Source organism: Balaenoptera acutorostrata, chromosome 2 (genome assembly GCF_949987535.1).
Source record: "Balaenoptera acutorostrata chromosome 2, mBalAcu1.1, whole genome shotgun sequence".
Taxonomy (NCBI): Eukaryota; Metazoa; Chordata; class Mammalia; order Artiodactyla; family Balaenopteridae; genus Balaenoptera; species Balaenoptera acutorostrata.
Genome location: NC_080065.1, coordinates 163,112,896 through 163,134,943, shown reverse-complemented (window position 1 = coordinate 163,134,943; position 22,048 = coordinate 163,112,896). Strand labels below are relative to the sequence as shown.

The window sequence follows — 22,048 nt, the reverse complement described above, 5'->3', positions numbered from 1 at the left end:
GAGCCACAAGCCGTCTGAACAGGTGCTTAATCAGGACTGGACAGGATGAATTCAGGCCTGGGCATCTGGCATCTGGTTCCAGCCCTTTTCCTGGCAGTTAACCTTTAGACATGTCCCTGACACCTTTGCATCTGTAGCTTTTCGTTGTTGTTGTCTGGTTGTTTAAATGCGTAAAATGGTGATAACACTACTTGGTGGCATATTCTATTTTAAAAAACCTTCCATTACTCCATGCACATCAAACAGTAAATGCGTTCTCTTAGTAAACCTGCATAACAATTTTCTGAACTCTTGTGCTCTGGGCAAGACTTATGAATACAGCAGGCAAATAAAGTGAAAGGTGAGACAGTAACATAGTATTGTATTCAATTGGGTCTTGATACCCAAGTGTGACTCTTCACCAAGGATTATGCAGTAGTTCAGGACACAGATTAAAGTTGGTTAGAGTGTGTCCTGAAGTCTCACTGGCAGAATTTAAATATCTACTCTGGAAATTGTAGACCTGAGACAAATTGCTTCCCTCAACTTCATTTCCTGCATCTGAGAAAGATAATAGTATCTACCTTGTAGTAGACTGAATAATACCATTGCCCCCAAATGTCCACATTCTAATCCCCAGAACCTGTGAATGTCACCTTAAATGGCAGAAGGGACTTTGCCAGTGGGATGAAAGTAAGGGTTTTGAGATGGGGAGAGTCTCCTAGACTACCTGGATGGACCCAAATGTAACCACTGGTATTCTCATAAGAGAGAGGCAGAGGGCGTTTTTACTCCAAAGAGAATGTGATGACAAAGTTGGGGTTGGATTGATGTGGCCAGAAGTCAAGGAATGCTGGCAAGGAAACAGATTCTCCCTTGGAGCCTCTAGAAGGAGGATGGACGGCCTTGTCAACTCCTCGTTCCAGCCCAGGGAAACTGGTTTTGGACCTCTCTCTTCCAGAACCATAAGAAAATAAGTGTGTTTTGTTTTAAGCAAGCACATTTGTAGTAATTTGTTACAGCAGCCATAGGAAACTAATGCGTACCTCATAGCAACTATTTCTCCAATTAAAATGTGTGACTGGAAACACACTTGGTGGCATGTCTGACACATGGCAGGTACGCTACTGTAGGTCGTTCTCGGAAACTGAAGCCTTGGTTTTGAGGGATCATCAAAACCAGTACAGTGGTTGCCATGTTTCTCCTTGTTCATCCTGGTGACAGACCTGGTAGAGAGAGCTCCATCCTTTCCCACAGGATGCCCACCCCAGTACTTAGAGGGAAGAGGTTATGTCTCACTTAAGGCACCTTCCTCTTTTCCTTTCTACTTTTTTTTTCATTCATCTTCATCCAACTGGCCTTTCTAAATTTTAAAGAAAACAAGACCATTTCTCGATGGATTCAGATACTACCCCAAGTTAATATTCCAGCCAAGTTCTTGTTCTTCCGGGTCTCATCACCAGAAATTTCTGAGCCTAAATCCTCTCTAGTTTCTAGGATCACCCATTTTCTCATTTCTCCCTTCTCTAGTTCAGAGTCTTGTCAGTTTAGTCCTTTCCCTAACCACAACTTATAATAAGGTGACACAGCAAAGTGATGAAAGTCTAGACGGTCTGGTTTTAGTCCTGGGTTTTTGCCACCTACTTACTGTGTGGCATTAGGCAAGCTATTCCACCTCTCTGGGCCTCAGTTTCCCCCCAAAAAGGTGAATATTACGTACCTATAGGGTTGCCATTATGAGGATTAAGTGAGTTAATATTTGCTAAGCACTTACAATAGTACTTGTTGTAGTCTAAGCACTACAGTTGTGCTTGTTAATAATAGTAATTGCAATTCCACGCGTAAAACTTACTCAGCTTTCTGTCATAACTTTGAAAGGTTGGTCTATCTTTTGGCCGGCGTTTCAGGTAACTGAGTCGAGGCACGGGCTGAGGCATTGCTACCACTGGGTGGTGTGTTCCCAGAACTTGGAACAGCGGTGTGAAATGGGTAGTGGTTCTACTTGGAGACGGGGCAGACTGGACAATGACGGCCCGGGAAGGAGGTGTGGTGTCCATCGCTTCGGGGTCAGAGGTGCCGCCTGCTGAATGACCAATGGCAGCCGAAGCCGTAAATGGGGGGCTGGGGAAAACGGGGGCAGAATGGACAGTGACGGCCCAGGAAGGAGGTGTGGTGTCCATCGCTTCGGGGTCAGAGGTGCCGCCTGCTGAATGACCAATGGCAGCCGAAGCTGTAAATGCGGGGCTGGGGAAAACGGGGGCAGAATGGACAGTGACGGCCCGGGAAGGAGGTGTGGTGTCCATGGCTTCGGGGTCAGAGGTGCTGCCTGCTGAATGACCAATGGCAGCTGAAGCTGTAAATGCGGGGCTGGGGAAAACGGGGGCAGAATGGACAGTGACGGCCCGGGAAGGAGGTGTGGTGTCCATGGCTTCGGGGTCAGAGGTGCTGCCTGCTGAATGACCAATGGCAGCTGAAGCCGTAAATGGGGGGCTGGGGAAAACGGGGGCAGAATAGACAGTGACGGCCCGGGAAGGAGGTGTGGTGTCCATAGCTTCGGGGTCAGAGGTGCTGCCTGCTGAATGACCAATGGCAGCCGAAGCCGTAAATGGGGGGCCGGGGAAAACAGGGGCAGAATGGACAATGCCGGCCTGGGAAGGAGGTGTGGTGTCCATAGCTTCCATATCAGAGCTGCTGCCTGCCTGATCTGAGAAAAGAGAGTGAAAGTGGGAGAGCTTCTCCCTAGCTTCTAACTCTTCTCGAGGTCTAGCACGCACTGAACAGCTCAGCCTGGTGCTGTGACATTCCATTGTACGTGTCACAGAGCAAGGGCAGGCGGGGGCGGGGGTGGGGCGGGGGCCACAGGCAAGCCCAGCCCGTGGAGAAACCCGGCCCAAGGGCAAAGAGCCTGAACCCTTCTGGATTTTCTAGCGGCTGGGACTTCTCGCTGTGGGTGGCAGGTGTTTGGCACCGGATGGGCCACCGTGCAGAGACCGTTGGGGACTCTGGAAGCCTTCTCCTCCAGAGCTCACCCTGCCTGGGCACCAGCTCTGCAGGTGTTGCGTTTAATGTTGTCCCAGAGGTCTCTTAGGCTGTCTTCATTTCTTTTCATTCTTTTTTCTTTAGTCTGTTCCGCAGCAGTGAATTCCACCGTTCTGTCTTCCAGGTCACTTATCCGTTCTTCTGCCTCCGTTATTCTGCTATTGATTCCTTCTAGTGTAGTTTTCATTTCAGTTATTGTATTGGTCATCTCTGTTTGTTTGTTCTTTAATTCTTCTAGGTCTTTGTTAATCATTTCTTGCATCTTCTCAATCTTTGCCTCCATTCTTATTCCGAGGTCCTGGATCATCTTCACTATCATTATTCTGAATTCTTTTTCTGGAAGGTTGCCTATCTCCACTTCATTGAGTTGTTTTTCTGGGGTTTTTTCTTGTTCCTTCATCTGGTACAAAGCCCTCTGCCTTTTCATCTTCTCTATCTTTCTGTAACTGTGGTTTTTGGTCCACAGGCTGCAGGATTGTAGTTTTTCTTGCTTCTGCTCCTCATTGTAGTTTTGATTTGCATTTCCCTGATGATTAGTGATGTTGAGCATCTTTTCACGTGCCTGGTGGCCATCTGTATGTCTTCTTTGGAAAAATGTCTACTCAGATCCTCTGCCCATTTTTTAATCAAGTTTTTTTTTTTGATATTGAATTGTATGAGTTCTTTGTATATTTTGGACCCCTTATTGAATACATTATCTGCAAATATCTTCTCCAATTCAGTAGGTGGTCTTTTTGCTTTGTTAATAGTTTCCTTTGCTGTGCAAAAACTATGTAGTTTGATGTGGTCCCACTTGTTTAGTTTTGCCTGTTTCCCTTGCCTGAGGAGACATATCCAAAAAAAAATTACTAAGACCGATATTGAAGAGGGTACTGCCTATGTTTTCTTCTAGAAGTTTTATGGTTTCAGGTCTCACATATAAGTCTTTAATCCATTTTGGTTTTTTGGTTATTTTCTTAAATTAATTTATTTATTTTTGACTGTGTTGGGTCTTTGTTGCTGCACGTGGGCTTTCTCTAGTTGCGGCAAGCGGGGGCTACTCTTTGTTGTGGTGCGCGGGCTTCTCATTGTGGCAGCTTCTCTTGTTGTGGAGCACGCGCTCTAGGCACACAGGCTTCAGCAGTTGTGGCATGCGGGCTCTAGAGCGCAGGCTCAGTAGTTGTGGCACACAGGCTTAGTTGCTCCGTGGCATGTGGATCTTCCTGGACCAGGGCTCAAACCTGTGTCCCCTGCATTGGCAGGAGGATTCTTAACCACTGTGCCACTAAGGACGTCCTTTTAATCCATTTTGAACTTGTTTTTGTGCATGGTGTGAGAGAGCAGTCCAGTTTCATTATTTTTCATGTAGCTGCCCAGTTTTCCCAACACCGTTTGTTGAAGAAGCTGTCTTTCCCCCACTGTATATTCTTGGCCCTTTGTCATAGATTAATTGCCCATATAAATGTAGATGCATTTCTGGGCTCTCTATTATGTGCCATTGATCCATGTATCCATTTTTGTGCCAGTACCACACTGTTTTGAATACTGTAGCTTTATAATATAGTTTGAAATCAGGGAGCATGATACCTCCAGCTTTGTTCTTCTTTCTCAAGACTGTTTTGGCTATTTAGGGTCTTTTGTGTTTCCATACAAACTTTAGAATTATTCTAGTTCTATGAAGAATGCCATTGACATTTTGTACTTATTTTAAAATCTATTCACAGCAAATTTCATTAAACATACTCACACACCAAATTCTTTTGTTTTTTTGCTTTCCCACTAAGGATTTATAATTCAGCAAATAGTTACACATTTGATTACAGAAAAACAGGGAAGTGGGTTTCTTTCTGTTCAACAAAAATAGAACATGAGTCACACATGCAAGCCACTTCTGAAATTTTTAATTTTCTAGCAGCCACATTAAACAGTGATAAAGGAACAGGTAAAATTAATTTTAAGAATATATTTTATTTAATCTAATATATATACACATTATTGTCATTTCAAACCTGTAGTCTATATAAAAAAACTATTGACAAGCTATTTTACGTTTCTGTTTTGTACTTTGGTCTTCAAAGCCCAATGCATATTGTAATTGACACTTATGTCACATCTCAATTTGGACTTGCCATGTTTCAAGTGCTCAATAGCCACATGTGGCTGGTGGCTACACACTGACAGTGCACATCTAAGATAACAAGTATGTTTCTACAGAACATCTTTAATCTTGAACTTGTCCTATATTATTTTCCCTGTCTGAATGTAGAATAACCCACAAAGAAAAAATAGGTCGGACTTCCCTGGTGGCGCAGTGGTTAAGAATCCGCCTGCCAATGCAGGGGACACGGGTTCGAGCTCTGGTCCAGGAAATTCCCACATGCCGCGGAGCAACTAAGCCCGTGTGCCACAACCACTGAGCCTGCGCTCTAGAGCCCGCAAGCCACAGCTACTGAGCCCGTGTGCCACAACTACTGAAGCCTGTGTGCCTAGAGCCCGTGCTCTGCAACGAGAAGCCACTGCAATGAGAAACTTAATTTTTTTAAAAAATAGGTAATATGGGTAATGACTCACAGAGAGAATACCAAAACATCAGGAAATATTATTATTACCTTATATCACAACTATATTATTACATCAATAACATATTGAAACTATATTATATCAAAAGAATAAGGTATCTGAGAACCAGTACTGTATGTTTAGTGGCACTTACTGCTCAATAAGTATTGTGGAAAATTTCCTAGGAGACCAGTCTCATTTGAGACTGATATAGATAAGCCATCATGTACTTACAAATTATGTTGGACCACGCTGGAGAGGAAAAACATGTAAATAAACAACATTCCACTCTGCTAAACTCTATTTCTCTCAACCACTTCAATGCCACCAGTCTCACCAAGCCAGAAATAGGGGAAGCCGTCTTTTCAGGTCCCATTTATAATTCGTCAGCACAAGTTCCACTGCCCCCTCAATAAACACTCTTGCACCTGGAATTTTCCTCTATTCTACTTTAATTAATGATACAGGGTAAACCTTATTACATTCCGGAAAGGTCCACCTAAGAACTTTCAAACTCTGAAAATCTTATTTCTGAAACACGGTTCTTTCCTTTCTTCTACGCCTACTAAATCTACTCTTTGTCCATAGTATAACCTCTGACCTATCATCCCTAACTTTTTGTTATTCACCTCCATTCTGGTTTTATTTGTTTTTCTCCCAGCCTGAGCAATCATTTCAAATACAGCCTCACATCATCTTTTTTTTTCCAGTCAGGTTTATTTTTACAAACCTTTACTTCTGTATTAAACAGTTTTCTCCATTCTACCCTCAGACTTCTGAATCTTCCTGCACATGGTCATGTATATGCTTGCCAAGCACATACACAGTATATCAAAAGTCCTCAGAATTCTATTCTCAAGCACCGTATTTTCTTCCCTTGTATTTTCCCTGTGGAAAATTTCAATTTTCCATGGTAACCGGCAAAACTGGTACTTTGAGAAGAAAGCAGACCCAAGATCTCAAAGCTAAAAAGAAGTGATGGAGCATGGATTTAAGATTAAATGGTCTGTCTTCAGATCCTAAGCTCTTAACCACTAATTCTGTAAGATTTCATATATGTAAAATTCTAGAAAATGCAAACTAATTACAGTAACAGAAAGCAGACCGAGGGTTGCCTGGATATGAGGGAGGAAGTGGGGAGGAGAGAAGAATATCAGGGAGAGGCAGAAGAAAGGGGTTACAAAGAGAGAAGAAAGGGGTTACAAAGAGGTACAAGAAAACCTTGGGGACAGGTGTTCTTTTTTTTTTTTTTTTTTTTTTGAAATTCACGTTCTTTTTTTATTATTTATTTATTTATGACTGTGTTGAGTCTTCGTTTCTGTGCGAGGGCTTTCTCTAGTTGCGGCAAGTGGGGACCACTCTTCATCGCGGTGCGCGGGCCTCTCACCATCGCGGCCTCTCTTGTTGCGGAGCACAGGCTCCAGACGCGCAGGCTCAGCAATTGTGGCTCACGGGCCCAGTTGCTCCGTGGCATGTGGGATCTTCCCAGACCAGGGCTCGAACCCGTGTCCCCTGCACCGGCAGGCAGATTCTCAACCACTGCGCCACCAGGGAAGCCCGGGACACGTGTTCTTTATCTTGACCGTGCCATTGGTTTCAGAGGTGTATGTGCCGAAACTTACCAAACTGTACATTTTGAATATATGCAGTTTATTTGATGGCAATAAATTTGATTTTTTTAAGTAAGCAAAATTAGAAAGCATGGTATTAGAACAGGAATAAACCAACAGACGTTTGCCACAGAAGTGCAAGCCCAGACACACACACTCACACCATTTAGTGACCCATACACATATAAACAGAGGTGACACTGTAATCAGTGAGGAAAGCACAGAGTATCTGATAAACTGTTTTTAGACAACTGGCTACCCATACTGGGGGAGGGGGGAAGAACCCTGACTCATATCATACACAAAAATGAATTCTAGATGAATTAAAGCTTTATATATAGAAAGCAAATCTTTAAAACTTTTAGAAAGAAAGATACTGTTTAAGTATCTTTTAAGACAGGGCAGCATGGAAGGATTTTTTTTTTTTAAAGACCCAGAAAGGATACATCGTAAAGAAGAAATACTGGCAAAGCCAACTACGTTAAAATTCAAAACTCCTACACGTCATTTACCATCTTAAAATGTTTTAGTATTTTACCTATATTTTAAGTGCCTGAAATAGTTCTTAGTACACATACTACTAAGGAAAATAGAGGCATATTTATACTAACTTTTTTTTAAATTTATTTTATTTTATTTATTTTTATTTTTGGCTGTGTTGGGTCTTCGCTGCTGTGCACGGGCTTTCTCTAGTTACAGCGAGCAGGGGCTACTCTTCATCGCAGTGTGTGGGCTTTTCATTGTAGTGGCTTCTCTTGTGGCAGAGCGTGGGCTCCAGGCACACGGGATTCAGCAGTTTTGGCACGCAGGCTCAGGAGCTGTGGCTCGTGAGCTCTAGAGCGCAGGCTCAGCAGTTGTGGCGCACAGACTTTGTTGCTCCACGGCATGTGGGATCTTCCTGGACCAGGGATCGAACCCGTGTCCCCTGTATTGGCAGGCGGATTCTTAACCACTGCGCCACCAGGGAAGTCCCTACACTAGCTTTTGAAAATGTTGATATTTTGTGAACTGGTCAAAATAAATATGATGCAATACTGAACTTCAAGTTTCAAAATGTATGACCATTTACAATCACTCCAAAAAAATTAAATACCTAGGTCTAAATCTAACAAAACATGTATAGGCTCTGTATGCTGAAAATTACAAACGGCTAATGAAAGCAACTGAAGAAGATCTAAATGAGTTCTTCCCATGAATAGTATATGAAATGGAAACTTGACATGTGTAAAGATAGCCAATCTACTTAAATTTTTCCTCAAAGATGAGGAAAAAGAAAAGATTACTCAGCAGTGACCAAAAAAAAAAAAAAAAGTGTTTTACTGACAAACAGTAGAACTACAATAAGCCAAGCCCAGCGAATCCAAAAGATGTTACATTACAAATTTCCAGTTTTGGTGCCTGAATTCAGCACTAGAGAGCTCAGAGCAAGAACTAAAATCCAATGCAGAACAAAGATGGAATACGTGATCACCACTGAGTTCTCCAATGGTCCTTTCTAAAGTGCAAGGTGACAAAATTCCTTAAGTTACCCCCAGTTTTCCTTCATCTACCTATTAAAATCAGAAACACTCCACTATGCAAAGAAGGAAAAAAGGTCCAGAAGGGAAATGTCAGAACAGACTGAATATTTATTCAATAGGGAGAAAAGAACTGCCACCACAGAGCGAAGATTCTTGTGAATAGGAAATTCAACGACCAGGCTGTCGAGATGCCAGAAGAACTCACTGACCCTGATCCACCTGGCGTTTGTTGAGGCTCAGCTCCAGCCGGCCTACGTGGCTACTAGTCCCATCTGACAGCATCAGATGTGGCTCCTATTAGTGAACCCACTGCAGGGCATCCATCAGCCAGGGCGAGTCAAGAGGGAGCTCCTTGAACCCTCTGACCCGCTGCACAGTTAAAGAGGTCAAAGTCTTAGAAAGTACACATGCCAGAAATCTAAAAATAAATAAATCTCATGCCAAGTCATTTCTACCTAATTCCTACATTCTAGTTTGTATTCTGTATACTATATATTCCACTTCTAATATGTATTCTATATATCCCAATAACCACAAGCAAAAGAACAAAGCAACTCACCTTAAAAACATTTTACCCAATACCCTTGAAATACACTATTAAATTCTTATTGCAGAAGTCAAAAGCCCAGACATTTAAACCTGTAGATAAGCTTGAACTGCCTTGTCTCTCAGTTCTTCTCAGCATTAATTTCAGAAAAATGAAAGGCTTTCCATCTGTGGGTCAGGAATCAGAATACAGCAGGAAAACGTCCCTCATCACTTCTAAGTGTTTCTCATTCTGATGGGACCAACGTCTCAGGATAATAACTGTGAGGCCTCATATTGCTGCTTCTTTACCAAAAGTACCCAGATGCCCCAGCTGCACTTTTACGTTAGATCCCTGACTCTGCTAAGCGACCTGGAAATGGGCCTGCACTAACCACTCATAAATACCCGCATGCCGATTTGAGGGAATGTCAGGTATGAGACCCACAAGAATTGGTGACTGAAAAAGGTAAAGAATGAAAACTCCTGTTATAAACATACAAACCTTTGGTGTTACTGCAGTGGGAAATGCAGGTTTTGATATTTAAAATATTTCATATCACAAATATTAGCCACAGAAACTACCCAAGCCCACAGTCTAATTACTAAGTGATCTTTTCAATTCAAATCACCTGTGTACACTTTTTCTTGATCTGCTTTTTCATGCAATGCAGAATTTAAATGGGCTAGTCTGGAGAGCTGAGATAAAAATAACCACAAAAACCACTTTGCTACTACTAGATTAATTGCTCTGAATTCTACACTGATCTTTTGGTTTGGTGTGAACTAAATTCAGAGTATAATTTTGCGTGAGGTCCGTATTTTGCAAACCACAAAAAACATATTCAGGAAAACCCCTCACAGACTAGCAGGACACACTGGCATCACCCTAACACCATTCTTGGCAGGAGGAATAAGACCTTTTTTATTCACATCAACTGAGCTGGAGGAACAGCATCTAACCAGCTTGCCAAGCATCAAGGTCTGTGGCAAACAGGTTATGCCAACTTCAACAAAATCAAAAGGTTTTTCCTCCACAAGACTTTCTCTACCAAAGGACATGAACAGAAAAATGGCTACCTTGCTGTTTTGGCCTTTTACTTCTGACCACAAAAGTATTAATTATCTCAACCCATCTTAACCTTCTTTTGTTTTACATCAATAAACAGATCTACCTAAGAGCACATTAGCACTAGTAACTGCATGCCAGTAACAATGGCATGTTTCCTATAAGTCCTCTTTTGCAATTATATGACTCACTGCCTTTCTAACTCTCTGACCACACCTTTTCAGTTTTCTTCACTGGATCCGCTGTCATTTCCCCCTCTTTACATCTCACTCGATACAACCTTCCTCTGGAGAAACCAATTCATCCCTAAGGCTTTAGCCACTACCCCCATAATGACAGCTTCCTAATATTTATTCCTAGCCTATTCCTAGCCCCAACCAGTTCTAAAAACCTGAGATTCTAACAAAAGTTTCTGCTTTCACTGAATATTTAGTTTAGAATGAGCTTTTTTTGTTTTAATCTTTTCTTTTAAAGGACCTTTAAAGATCACCTAATGTGGTCACACATAAATGTAAGTTAAATCTGAGTACTGTCTACTATATTATTTTCTGCATTTTTCCTGTACTTCATAAATTTTTTTTTTAATTTATGTATTTATTTATTTGGCTGTGTTGGGTCTTTGTTGTTGCGCGTGGGCTTTTTTTTAGTTGCGGCAAGCGGGGGCTACTCTTAGTTGCGGTACGCGGGCTTCTCATTGTGGTGGATTCTCTTGTTGCGGAGCACGGGCTCTAGGCGCGTGGGCTTCAGTAGTTGTGGCACATGGGCTCAGTAGCTGTGGCTCACGGGCTCTAGAGCGCAGGCTCAGTAGTTGTGGCGCACGGGCTTAGTTGCTCTGCGGCATGTGGGATCTTCCTGGACCAGGGCTCGAACCCGTGTCCCCTGCTTTGGCAGGCGGATTCTTAACCACTGCGCCACCAGGGAAGTCCCCATAAACTTTTAAAAAGGTAAATAATCTAAACTACTCCTAATTTTAAAGCTGAGGAAATCAAAGCCGAAACTAAGTGACTTGCCGAAGATCACTAAGTATAATTTCCTATCACCACATCTCCCACTGTTCCCATCTAGAAAGGAGGATGACTGAAGGGCGTTGGGTCATGAGGCTGAGAGTGTACACAAGCAGACCTTTTTAAAAGGCTATTTCAACTGCACTGAGTTCTGTCTGACATCCCAACAAAAGGTTGAAGAGCTCAGAGAAACTTGCAAAAGGCCACAGGCAGAGATGTGTCATTCAACACTGCACAGTTTATCTGTACAAAGGTGGGGAGAGGGCTACAAAGTTATCATCTAAGAAAACCAGTGGTGATATTTTAAACCCACTGATATTTAATATTCACCTCCAAATTCAGATGAGAACTTCATAATTTAAAAAATCTATTCTAGCCACATTAAACATCTATTCTAACCTTAGGAAGTTGGTATTATTATTATTCTCAGTGACAGATGAGAAAATGGAGGATTACAGAGGTAAGATAACTCATCCAAGGTCACATAACTAATAAATGTAGAAGGCTATTTCAAGCCTAGGTCTGACTCCAAAGCCCATGCTTTGACCACAGTGCTACTAAATCCAGACCACCTCTGTGAAGGTCAACCGATTAAAGGAGATGTTCATAAAACTGGAGCAATTCCATAGATACTATACACTGTACACTGCCCAACACAAAAGGACCTCATTCCATGGACCCTGAACAGGAAAAACACCAGGTCTTTTCCCACATCCCGTTTTTCCTTCAAGAATTTTAAAATTAAAAAAACAAAAACCGGGCTTCCCTGGTGGCGCAGTGGTTGAGAATCTGCCTGCTAATGCACGGGACACGGGTTCGAGCCCTGCTCTGGGAAGATCCCACATGCCGTGGAGCAACTGGGCCCGTGAGCCACAATTACTGAGCCTGCGCGTCTGGAGCCTGTGCTCCGCAACAAGAGAGGCCACGATAGTGAGAGGCCCGCGCACTGCGATGAAGAGTGGCCCCCGCTTGCCGCAACTAGAGGAAGCCCTCGCACAGAAACGAAGACCCAACACAGCCAAAATAAATAAATAAATAATAATTTAAAAAAAAAAACCAAAAAACTCCTGAATCCATGTTCTTTTTCATATGTGCTTAATTTTGTGATTTGAGAGCTGGATGAAAGTCTAGGGTAGCTTCAGAGAGGAGGATGAGATCGATAAAGAGCAATTATAGGGGGCCTCCCTGGTGGCGCAGTGGTTAAGAATCCTCCTGCCAATGCAGGAGACACAGGATCGAGCCCTGGTCTGGGAAGATCCCACATGCCGTGGAGCAACTAAGCCCGTGCGCCACAACTACTGAGCCTGTGCTCTAGAGCCTGTGAGCCACAACTAATGAGCCCGCGTACCACAACTACTGAAGCCTGCAAGCCTAGAGCCTGTGCTCTGCAACAAGAGAAGCCACCGCAATGAGAAGCCTGTGCACCACAACAAAGAGTAGCCCTTGCTCGCCGCAACTAGAGAAAGCCCGCGCGCAGCAACGAAGACCTAATGCAGCCAAAAATAAATAAATAAAATTATTTTTTTAAAAAAGAGCAATTATAGGAACAGAAAGATAGCAATTATAGAAATAGGTGAGAACTTTCAAAGAGCTGGTTCAAACTGTCTTTTATGGGATCCAACAGGAGAAAGCTGCTTTGGAAAAAGTGAGCCTTGTCAAGTGCCACCAGGGTAATTTAAGAAAAAATAGCAAATCCTGATAAACAGGCATATAACATTCATATAATCACCCCAAATTCAAAAGGAAGTTAGCTTTTCTACTGTTATCTTTTAGAATGAGACCCTTATATTTGAGCAGTAGTCCTAATAACTTACAGGGGTAATTGCTGAAACTCAGTTAGTCCTAAAAACAAATATAAAAACCATCCAAGAATGACCACAAATACAGTCTTTGTTCTCTATGGTACAAGAAACCAATCACAAGCCCATCTGTGTGAGACCTAGCTAATAAGAACACTATTTCAGAGGGGGGTACAAAGAGAAGGATGGGTTGCCAAGGGGAAGAAGTCATCTATTAGACTGTGACAAGCTTTTAAGTGTTTGCATTATCTTTAACCAACTGCCTGGTTCCCTGGTTCCCACACCTGCCACCTCCATCCAAAACTATCAGAGCAGCACTTGGCAACAGGCTCAGCTCCAAAACACTGGCGCCCTCTTCTGACCCTTTTGTAGTACTGCATTCATACCAGGCACTGATGTGAAAATCTCTAATAAAGCCACAAATTACTAAATTTGCAGGTAACATTTTCCAGATAATTCTGTATTTGCAATTCCCTGAATAAACCTTAATTTAGCTTGATAAAAATGTTAAATAGCAGACCTTCTACATAAAATTTATGCCAATGAAAAGAAAAGCAACAATGTTCTCTTACCGTTTTAACAGTTTACATATATTAGCTGATAGTATTACAAGAATTAGAAGGATGCCAATAACTGACAGACAAAGACCTTACTATGTGCCAGGCACTAGGAGTGAATAAATTAGTTTAATGCTAACAACCTAATGAGGCAGGAACTCATCTTCATCTTACAGGTGTAAAACGAGGCACAATGAACTTAAGTAATGTGCCCAGGACCCTGCACCTGGTAGCAAGTGGTAAAACTGAAGTTCACACTCAGTAACTGTGACTCCAGAGCCAGGGCCTTATCTACCCCAAAATATCCCTCTGAGGTATCATGATAAAATGAAACGTGATCAAAATAGAAAACGTATAAGTTGTAAGGAAAATTATAAATACATCATCCAAATCTCTCATTTTCAACAAAATCCCAAACTGTAAAAAAATAAAATACTACATGAAACATTTTGGTCATTTTCCCATTCCTCCTCGCTTGAAGATTCTGAACTTCTGGGTCTAAGTTTTTATGCCTTCTTTTTACTACCCATTCCTTTCTTCATTACACTATGCCTTTATTTATCTATTATCTTGTTCTTTAAAAGAAAAGAAAAAATTAATCCATACTATACACTTTATTTTTCTTCTATACAGCAGAACTGCTTACCTATTCCCACCTAAATTCTCTATTTCATTGAGATCTTTAGAAAATATTTTCCTTAAGACAGTAAATCCAAATAGCATCATCAATTCCTTCTCATTGCAAATATGATAGATTCTCATCTGCCTGGAATTATTTAGTGTGTTCCTACCTCTAATCAAGGCTGGCAGACTAGATAATCTTCTAATATTTCTAAAAATGCTAACTTTATTTTCAAACAGGACATGAAGGCACGTGTCTAATAATCTGCAGTTCAAAACAAGATTTATCTCAAACATTTCTAGATTCCACAGTTTGCCTACTTAAAGCTATTCATAATACCAAAAATTAAGGACACTTAATAACCCAACACAGGCTGACCAAGCTCACTCCCATTCATGACTGAAAGATTTACCACGGGTGAAAACAAATGCTTTTACAACTATCGTTTCATTTCGTAACATTCGTTTAAAGTCTACTTAGAAGCACAGACTTAGTCAAAGTCTGAAGTATCAGAAACATATATTAACTGCACCGGTTTAATTTGTTAGATACAAGAACAATAGAAACAAGATGGTTATAGTTTAGTACTATAACTGACCACATCGCTAAAGAATCCATCCTAACATTATTCATAGCTCCCGTATCTCAACACAACAAGAAGTGCACAGGTAACACACAAGAATAGGTGCCAAGGAATGGGCTCCGTGCAAATCCCACACCTCCTTTTACCTCGTTCTGCAGGATGGCAGCCCTCGAGGCTCCTTAGCAGTCAAGGACTCCTTCAGCACTTCAGTGTGTTGCTTGCTGTCTGAGAACTGGTTGGTGAGTGTTTCTAGCTTTGTCTGTAGGGCTAGTAGTTCTGTGTCCTTTCTGGACAGCTCCTGCTTCACCTGACCAATCTAGAGAAGAAGAAAAAGCAGTGTAAGGAAGAAAGAAATAAAACCACCACCTCTGATCTGGATCTTTGACAGATCCACGTCAAGATATACAGCATTAACTTTATGACAGGACACAATTCATCTTTTTGCACCATCTAATCTTAGCTGACCCCCCCCACACACACACACAAAAAAACAAAGCTTATTCAACTAATAGCAAAATTTCCAGTTTTCATTTATTGTCTCCCCTAAACTTTTGAAATCCATTGGAAAAGGAATGGAAGAAGAAAAATCCCAATTCACTTAGATGACTATGAGACAGCAGTAAGCATCTGAACACGACTAAAGCAATTTTCATCTTATTAAGTCATAAGAAACTTCAAATCATACAGCAGGATTAGTGTAGATGGAATACAGAAAGAAAAAAGAAACTTCCTACTATTGCTATTTAAACTCAAAAGCTGCACATTTATTTTTTCATTGTTTTTTTTTTTTTCATTCTCAAATGAAAGTGTACATAAAGTCCTTCTTAAAAAGCCACTTTAGTGTTATAAGGCATTATAAACAAGTGCTTTCTAAAAATTATACAATTTTGAGGAGTTAGGGGTACTGACCTAAAAGAAAGATTCCACCTACAAAGTTATATTACGTACAACATGTCATATCAACTAAATGGATAAAAGTATATAACCTAAATAAAGAACGCATAAAATCTCATTCTCTAAGAATCTACATGTGTAATCAAATTTGAATTACTCTGACAGAGTAATCCATACATCAACAGGTGCCACTCACTCCCCCAGAAATTTTTCTCATCTTAACTTAGAAAACATTTAACATCAAACATCTCCTTTACATTTCTACCGTGTTTCTAAGAATGTTTACTCTTTTATTCTAAATGTAAGCCAAATTAACAGAAATCATATCTGTTTTTACATTGTATCTACTGCCTAAGCAAGGTAGCTATGCACTCAAATATAGACTCTTGGAAGTATAAATTTCACAAGAAGTCAGTAATCTCAGTACCACTGATGAAACAAAAAATACTTTTTAAAAAGTTGAATGTATCTAAAGTATTTTGACTGAAATAATCTTAGGCATAAGGGACAAAGTTTTTGAGAACAATTTCCCATGAGAAAGTATGAAATAAATTTTACTGTAATTAAAATTACTTTTAAGGAGGACTAAAAATAAACTTATAATTTACTGTTCTGTTTCATCAGGAAGACAAGCATTTTTCTCATATGCATGAAATCTCTACTTACAAATAGAATATTCATTCATTCAACAAACATTTCTGTGTGCTCACTGTATGCAAAATACTCGCAGCTGCTAAGGACATCACTGGAAGATAGCTGTAAACAGCAGCTACTTCCATCCTGTAACACAGATACGTACCCAGGAGCTGCCACATACTGTAATGGTGTAGCATCTTTCATGACATCCCTTTACCAACATCCCACCCCTAACAAACAGAATGCACTAAAAACGCACTGGTGGTATGAATGAATAGTCAGGAGAAACGTTCAAAATGTTCTCACCTCATCAGCTAAAGAACTATGGCTTACAGATTACTCAAATTTCCAGCTACCTCTAGACCATGTGATCAAAAATAAATATAAAATCTCAGTTTCCTCATCATCTGCATTACTAAATAATCCTCAAATAATGCTATACTGACCATAAAGACTGAGAAAAAGAAGAAAATATCCTAAATAGAAGAGTTTAGAAGCACAAATTTTCCTTAAAAGTTAGGAGCGTAAGGCTTTTGCAGTCAATCCCATGTGAGAACGAACGAGTGTGTCTTCTTGGGTAACTACCTCTCTAAGCCTTGGTTTCCTAATCAGTAAGATGGAGAAAGCAAACCAGTGCCACTGTACTGCGTACAGATTAAACCAAAAAAATGTAGAGAATGTTTAGCCTGTTGTTCGACACAAAAAGAAATTAATAATACTAGCTGAGGAAAAAAAAGTTATAGATCAACTTCTCCTCTAGACAATACATGGTTACAACAAACCAAATTGGACCCTTTTAGGCAAAATATCTCACTTTTCTATCTATACTATAAAGTGGTCCATAAATAGCAAACACACTAAATTAGCACAAGTGGTTTTTTTTTTTTTCTTTTAATGCTGCATTCCAGTCTTATCCTACCGTAATTTTCAGAAGCAGTTTTTTTCCTGACACTTGTGAGACAAATGTGTGCACAGCCTAGTATACGGCAGTGGAGTGCAGAGCTTACCAGCACAGGTTCTGGAACCAAATGGCTTGCGTAAAAATCAAACTCTGCCTCTTACTAACTGTGCTTCCTGAGCACCACTGTGTTACCTCAGCTTCCTTATCCATAAATTGGGTTGAGAATATACCTACTTTCGTAGGTTATAAAATGCTTATAATAAGTACTCAAGTGTCAGCTATTTTATTATAATCATTTTATCACAGTTTGAAATGGAATTTCAAGTTCTCTAGACAGATGATTGAGCTACTGAATAGATTTAGAGACTAAGTTTCATGCTACCTCTAACTGACCAGATAACTAAATAAGCTAATCACTTCTATACATCTGTTCCAAAGAAAGTAAAATTTGTTGCAAAATCACCTATCGGGGACTTAAAGATGATGTCTACATATGAAGGTAAAGCACTTCACTCAAGAAATCAGATTCAAATAAACCCTGGGTGATGGACCTAGAACATCTGCACATTCTTTGTACCTAAGAAGAGAAAGAGACCATTCACATAAATCAACAAGTTTCTGGTTAACAGGAAAGGAGTCGAGAAAAAACAGCTTTGAAGCACCATCCACACAGTGACAAAGCAACAATAAAAAACCAGGGACAGGGCTTCCAGAGCACATGAGGGCTCGCTGCACACAGGGTGGCACGTGGGTCAAACCGGTGAACAGGAGTCAGTTAAAGAGCAGAGCAGGCTGGTCAGTGCTAGTCCCGGGCCAAGCTGCCGACCACAGAGTGAAAGTGTGAGCACCCAGAGCCAGAGCAGCAGGGTCCCACTGTGGGATCACTGCACGCAAAGGGTAAATCTTTCGGCAAAGACCTCTGCCTGAAGACCAGCCGCTCTCTTTTTCAGCTCCTCCCCTTGAGCCTCTTTCGAATTTAGCTCCTCCTTCAGTTGCTCTACCTGCCACGACATTGTTATTCTTTTTCACTCATGTGTCAACTTAGGTCTTCTTATTATCTGCTTTTGAGCCAGAGCAGTAACTGGAAATAACAATAACTCATATAACACAATCAAATCTGCTCCCCTAATTTCCTCTTCAAAGGACCCTAGATGGGCTCACTATTTTCACAGGGTAATGGACTGAAATGTGCTAATCAGCAAATGGCAAGCAGAGATGATATTTTATTTTGTTCTCAAGTTAGAATGATAAATCAAAACTAACAGAAAGTTGGATATGTGAATTTTTAAGTTCTAAAAGTTACATGAAATTGGCCGTAGTCATTGATAACAGAGTCTTAAAATAACAGAGGAATATTCTACTGACTTATATGCAGGTATGGGTATCACAGAAAGAAGCCAGAAACTGTATCATTAAAGGAACAGTTTTCACTTCTGAGAAATTAGGGAACTAACACAATTGGGATATAGGGGGCAGGGGGAGGGGGAGGAACACTTATTTTCTAGCTAATATTTTATAATTGAAATTATGATCTTTAAAACACCACAGACCTGATAAACTGATAACTGTAATAAACTAAGTCCTCCAATTTGCCTAAAATAGTTTATAGGATCAAAATAAATGCCTTTGGCTCTAAAGAAGGAATACTGTGACTGAGGTTATAATACAGACTGATATGTCTCAGCGATGCCTATCCTACTATACATACACCCCAAGTGCACGTGGGAAACAATAAACCTGATACACATGGGTCTTCTCCAAGGGAGAGCGCAAAGGGCTTTCCTTTAGGGAACTGTGTTTGAAGGGAAAACACGATTTTATTTAAGCCATTTCAGGAAAAAAAAGGAGAGGTGGATTCAGTCTCTTAGGCTGAATTTGACTTCTAAATTTGTTCACAAGACATAGAGAACGCGATGTTTCATAGAGTGAGAAAAACTCATCTGGATGTAATCCTACTAATCGCCTCAGAAGTACTGGTAGACATGAAATGTTAAACTGTGATAATACACACTTAGCCTCATACAAGTAATTTTCTTTGAAGTGAAATTTGAAATAACTATACAACATCAGTAATTCTGACTTTAGTTCTGGGAAAGTTCTATCTGAAAGAATTACGGTACAAGTATTCTTCCCTGAAGCCTGATAAAACAGCGTGAGGTCCATCATCACTAAAGAAGTAGGAACATGCATCAATTTTTCAAACCCCATTTAAAAATTACGGTATCACACACCATGACCTTGTTTTTCATAAATTTAGAATGGCTCCGATAGACCTCCATTTGCCTCATTTCTTCCTCTCGTTCTTCAGTACTCAAAGCCCCGTTCGATTTCAGCATCTGAATCTCCTCTTCCAAGTCTCGGAGCCCACGCTCCATAGAGGAAATTTTTGAATCCTGAGGACAAAGGAAGATTTAGACATTAAAGTATTCGCAAAAAGTCAAGAGAGGTTGCACAAGTCTGTCTTTACAGATGTGAAATTTAATAAGATAAACAAATATGTAGAAATATTGCAACTGGTGCCTTGCTTCTAAAATATATCCTTCATGGCCATATGGTGGAGAGGAGGAGGACTGAGATCTATAGTATGATTTTTCCTCTATCCTTTCCTCCGCACCCTTTTTTTTTTTTTTTTTTTTTTTTTTCTTATTTATTTATTTATTTATTTATTTTTGGCTGTGTTGGGTCTTCGGTTCGTGCGAGGGCTTTCTCCAGTTGCGGCAAGCGGGGGCCACTCTTCATCGCGGTGCGGGGACCGCTCTTCATCGCGGTGCGTGGGCCTTTCTCTATCGCGGCCCCTCCCGTCGCGGGGCACAGGCTCCAGACGCGCAGGCTCAGCAATTGTGGCTCACGGGCCCAGCTGCTCCGTGGCATGTGGGATCTTCCCAGACCAGGGCTCGAACCCGTGTCCCCTGCATTAGCAGGCAGATTCTCAACCACTGCGCCACCAGGGAAGCCCCTCCGCACCCTTTTGATTAAAATTGAGAGTATTAACGAAAGAAGTAGAAGCAATGGAAAACTAGTTAAAGTTTCTAAGTACTTTATGGTCAACAAACTTCTAGTGAAAACATCTGTAATATTAACAGTAAAACCTTTTCTAGCTATAATATTTTATCGTTTTACTTGACCCCCCTAAAAGGCTTATTTCTGCCCCCAAAGGAGTGGGGAAAAGAGTAAGAAGGTTTCAAAGATTTACACAATAATGCGCATAACCCTTATCTACAATAATAAAGATCTGATAACGTCCCACTGCAGAAAAACAAAGGGATGAATAATTACGTTAACAGTTACACTTTATCACACAGTGGTCCCGCCTTTTCCACAGTTTTACTTTCCCTGGTTCTGCTTTCTGTGGTTTCAGTTACCTGAGGTCAACTGTGGTCAGAAAATATCAAATGGAAAATTCCAGAAGAAAACAATTCAGAAGTTTTAAACTGTGCACCGCTGTTCCAATCAACATGATGAACTCTCACACCATCCCATTCTGTCCCACCGGAACGTGAACCATCCCTTTGTCCAGTGTACCCGCGCCCGTTAGGCACTCACAGCAGCCATCTCGGTTATCAGATGGACAGTCCTGGCATCACAGTGCTTGTGTTCAAGTGACCATTTTTACGTGACAGTATTTTATTTAATACCGTCCCCAAAGCACAACAGTAGTATGCTGGCAATTCAGATTTGACAAAGAGAAGCCGTAAGGTGTTTCTTTTAAGTGAAGAGGTGGAAGTTCTCACTAAGAGAAAAAATCATATGCTGAGGTTGCTAAGATCTACAGTCAGAACGAATCTTCCAGCAGTGAAATTGGGATGAAGGAAAAAGAAATTCGTGCCAGTTTTGCTGTTGCACCTCAAACTGCAAAAGTTACGGCTACAGTGCCTGACAAGTGCTTAGTTTAGATGAAGAAGGCATTAGATTTGTGCAGTAAGATACTGAGAGAGAGAGAGAGAATGAGACCTATTCACATAACTTCCATTACAGCATGCTGTTATAACTGTTCTATTTTACTATTAATTACTGTTGCTAATCCCTTACACATTGTGCCTAATTTATAAAATTAATCATAGGTATGTATAGGAAAAAACATAGTATATATAGGCTTTGGTACCATCTGTGGTTTCAGGCATGCACTGAGGGTCGGGGAACCTATCCCCTGCAGATAAGAGGAGGCTACTTACTGCATTAGTAATCTTACTTATTCGCTATACTTCACCATGCATTTCAAATATCTCATAATGAGTTCTGAAAAGAAACGGCACTGTCCTTGTAAATCAGCATCACCACGAATATCACCTCCTAGTACAACATCCGTCTATACTCATTTTCTTGGTTTTGTCTGTCACAGTATCTAGTTTATCCCCAGATTACCTTAGATGTCATCAATTACAGAAAAACTCCTACAAAGAATAGATACTTTTACATCTATAGTTGCATATGCTTATTCACCTAAGAAGTAAAGACCTTAAAGAGCATAAATTCAGTATAGCTTTATTTTATTTGGAATTTTAGAGAAAACATTCCTTTAGGAAGAAATTTTGAGACTGACTTCCTCTTTTCACTTTACCTCAAGCCTGTCTTGACTGACTTTCCTTGTTATCTGAGAGTATGCCGATAAGAGTTAAAGGATTTATCATGAGACACTTACAGCTAGCTATTTTTAGGTTCGGGGGAGAGGCGAGGGCTGTACTCCTCTGACTTGCATTGCATTACGTTTAAAAATAACACAACGAAAATTTTCTTTTACAAATCTATTCAAATGAAACTTACATTTGGTTCAA

At 40.7% G+C, this 22,048-nt stretch overlaps 1 protein-coding gene across 1 annotated transcript in view; it reads right to left on the bottom strand.

Moving 5' to 3' along the window:
• The window catches only part of LOC130707372 (ELKS/Rab6-interacting/CAST family member 1-like), a 55,487-nt gene that overhangs the window by 18,087 nt on the left and 15,352 nt on the right, over positions 1 to 22,048 (bottom strand). Inside the window, 2 exon segments of the mRNA XM_057541604.1 lie at positions 14,992 to 15,161; positions 19,508 to 19,669. Coding sequence (XP_057397587.1) covers positions 14,992 to 15,161; positions 19,508 to 19,669 — 332 coding nt within the window.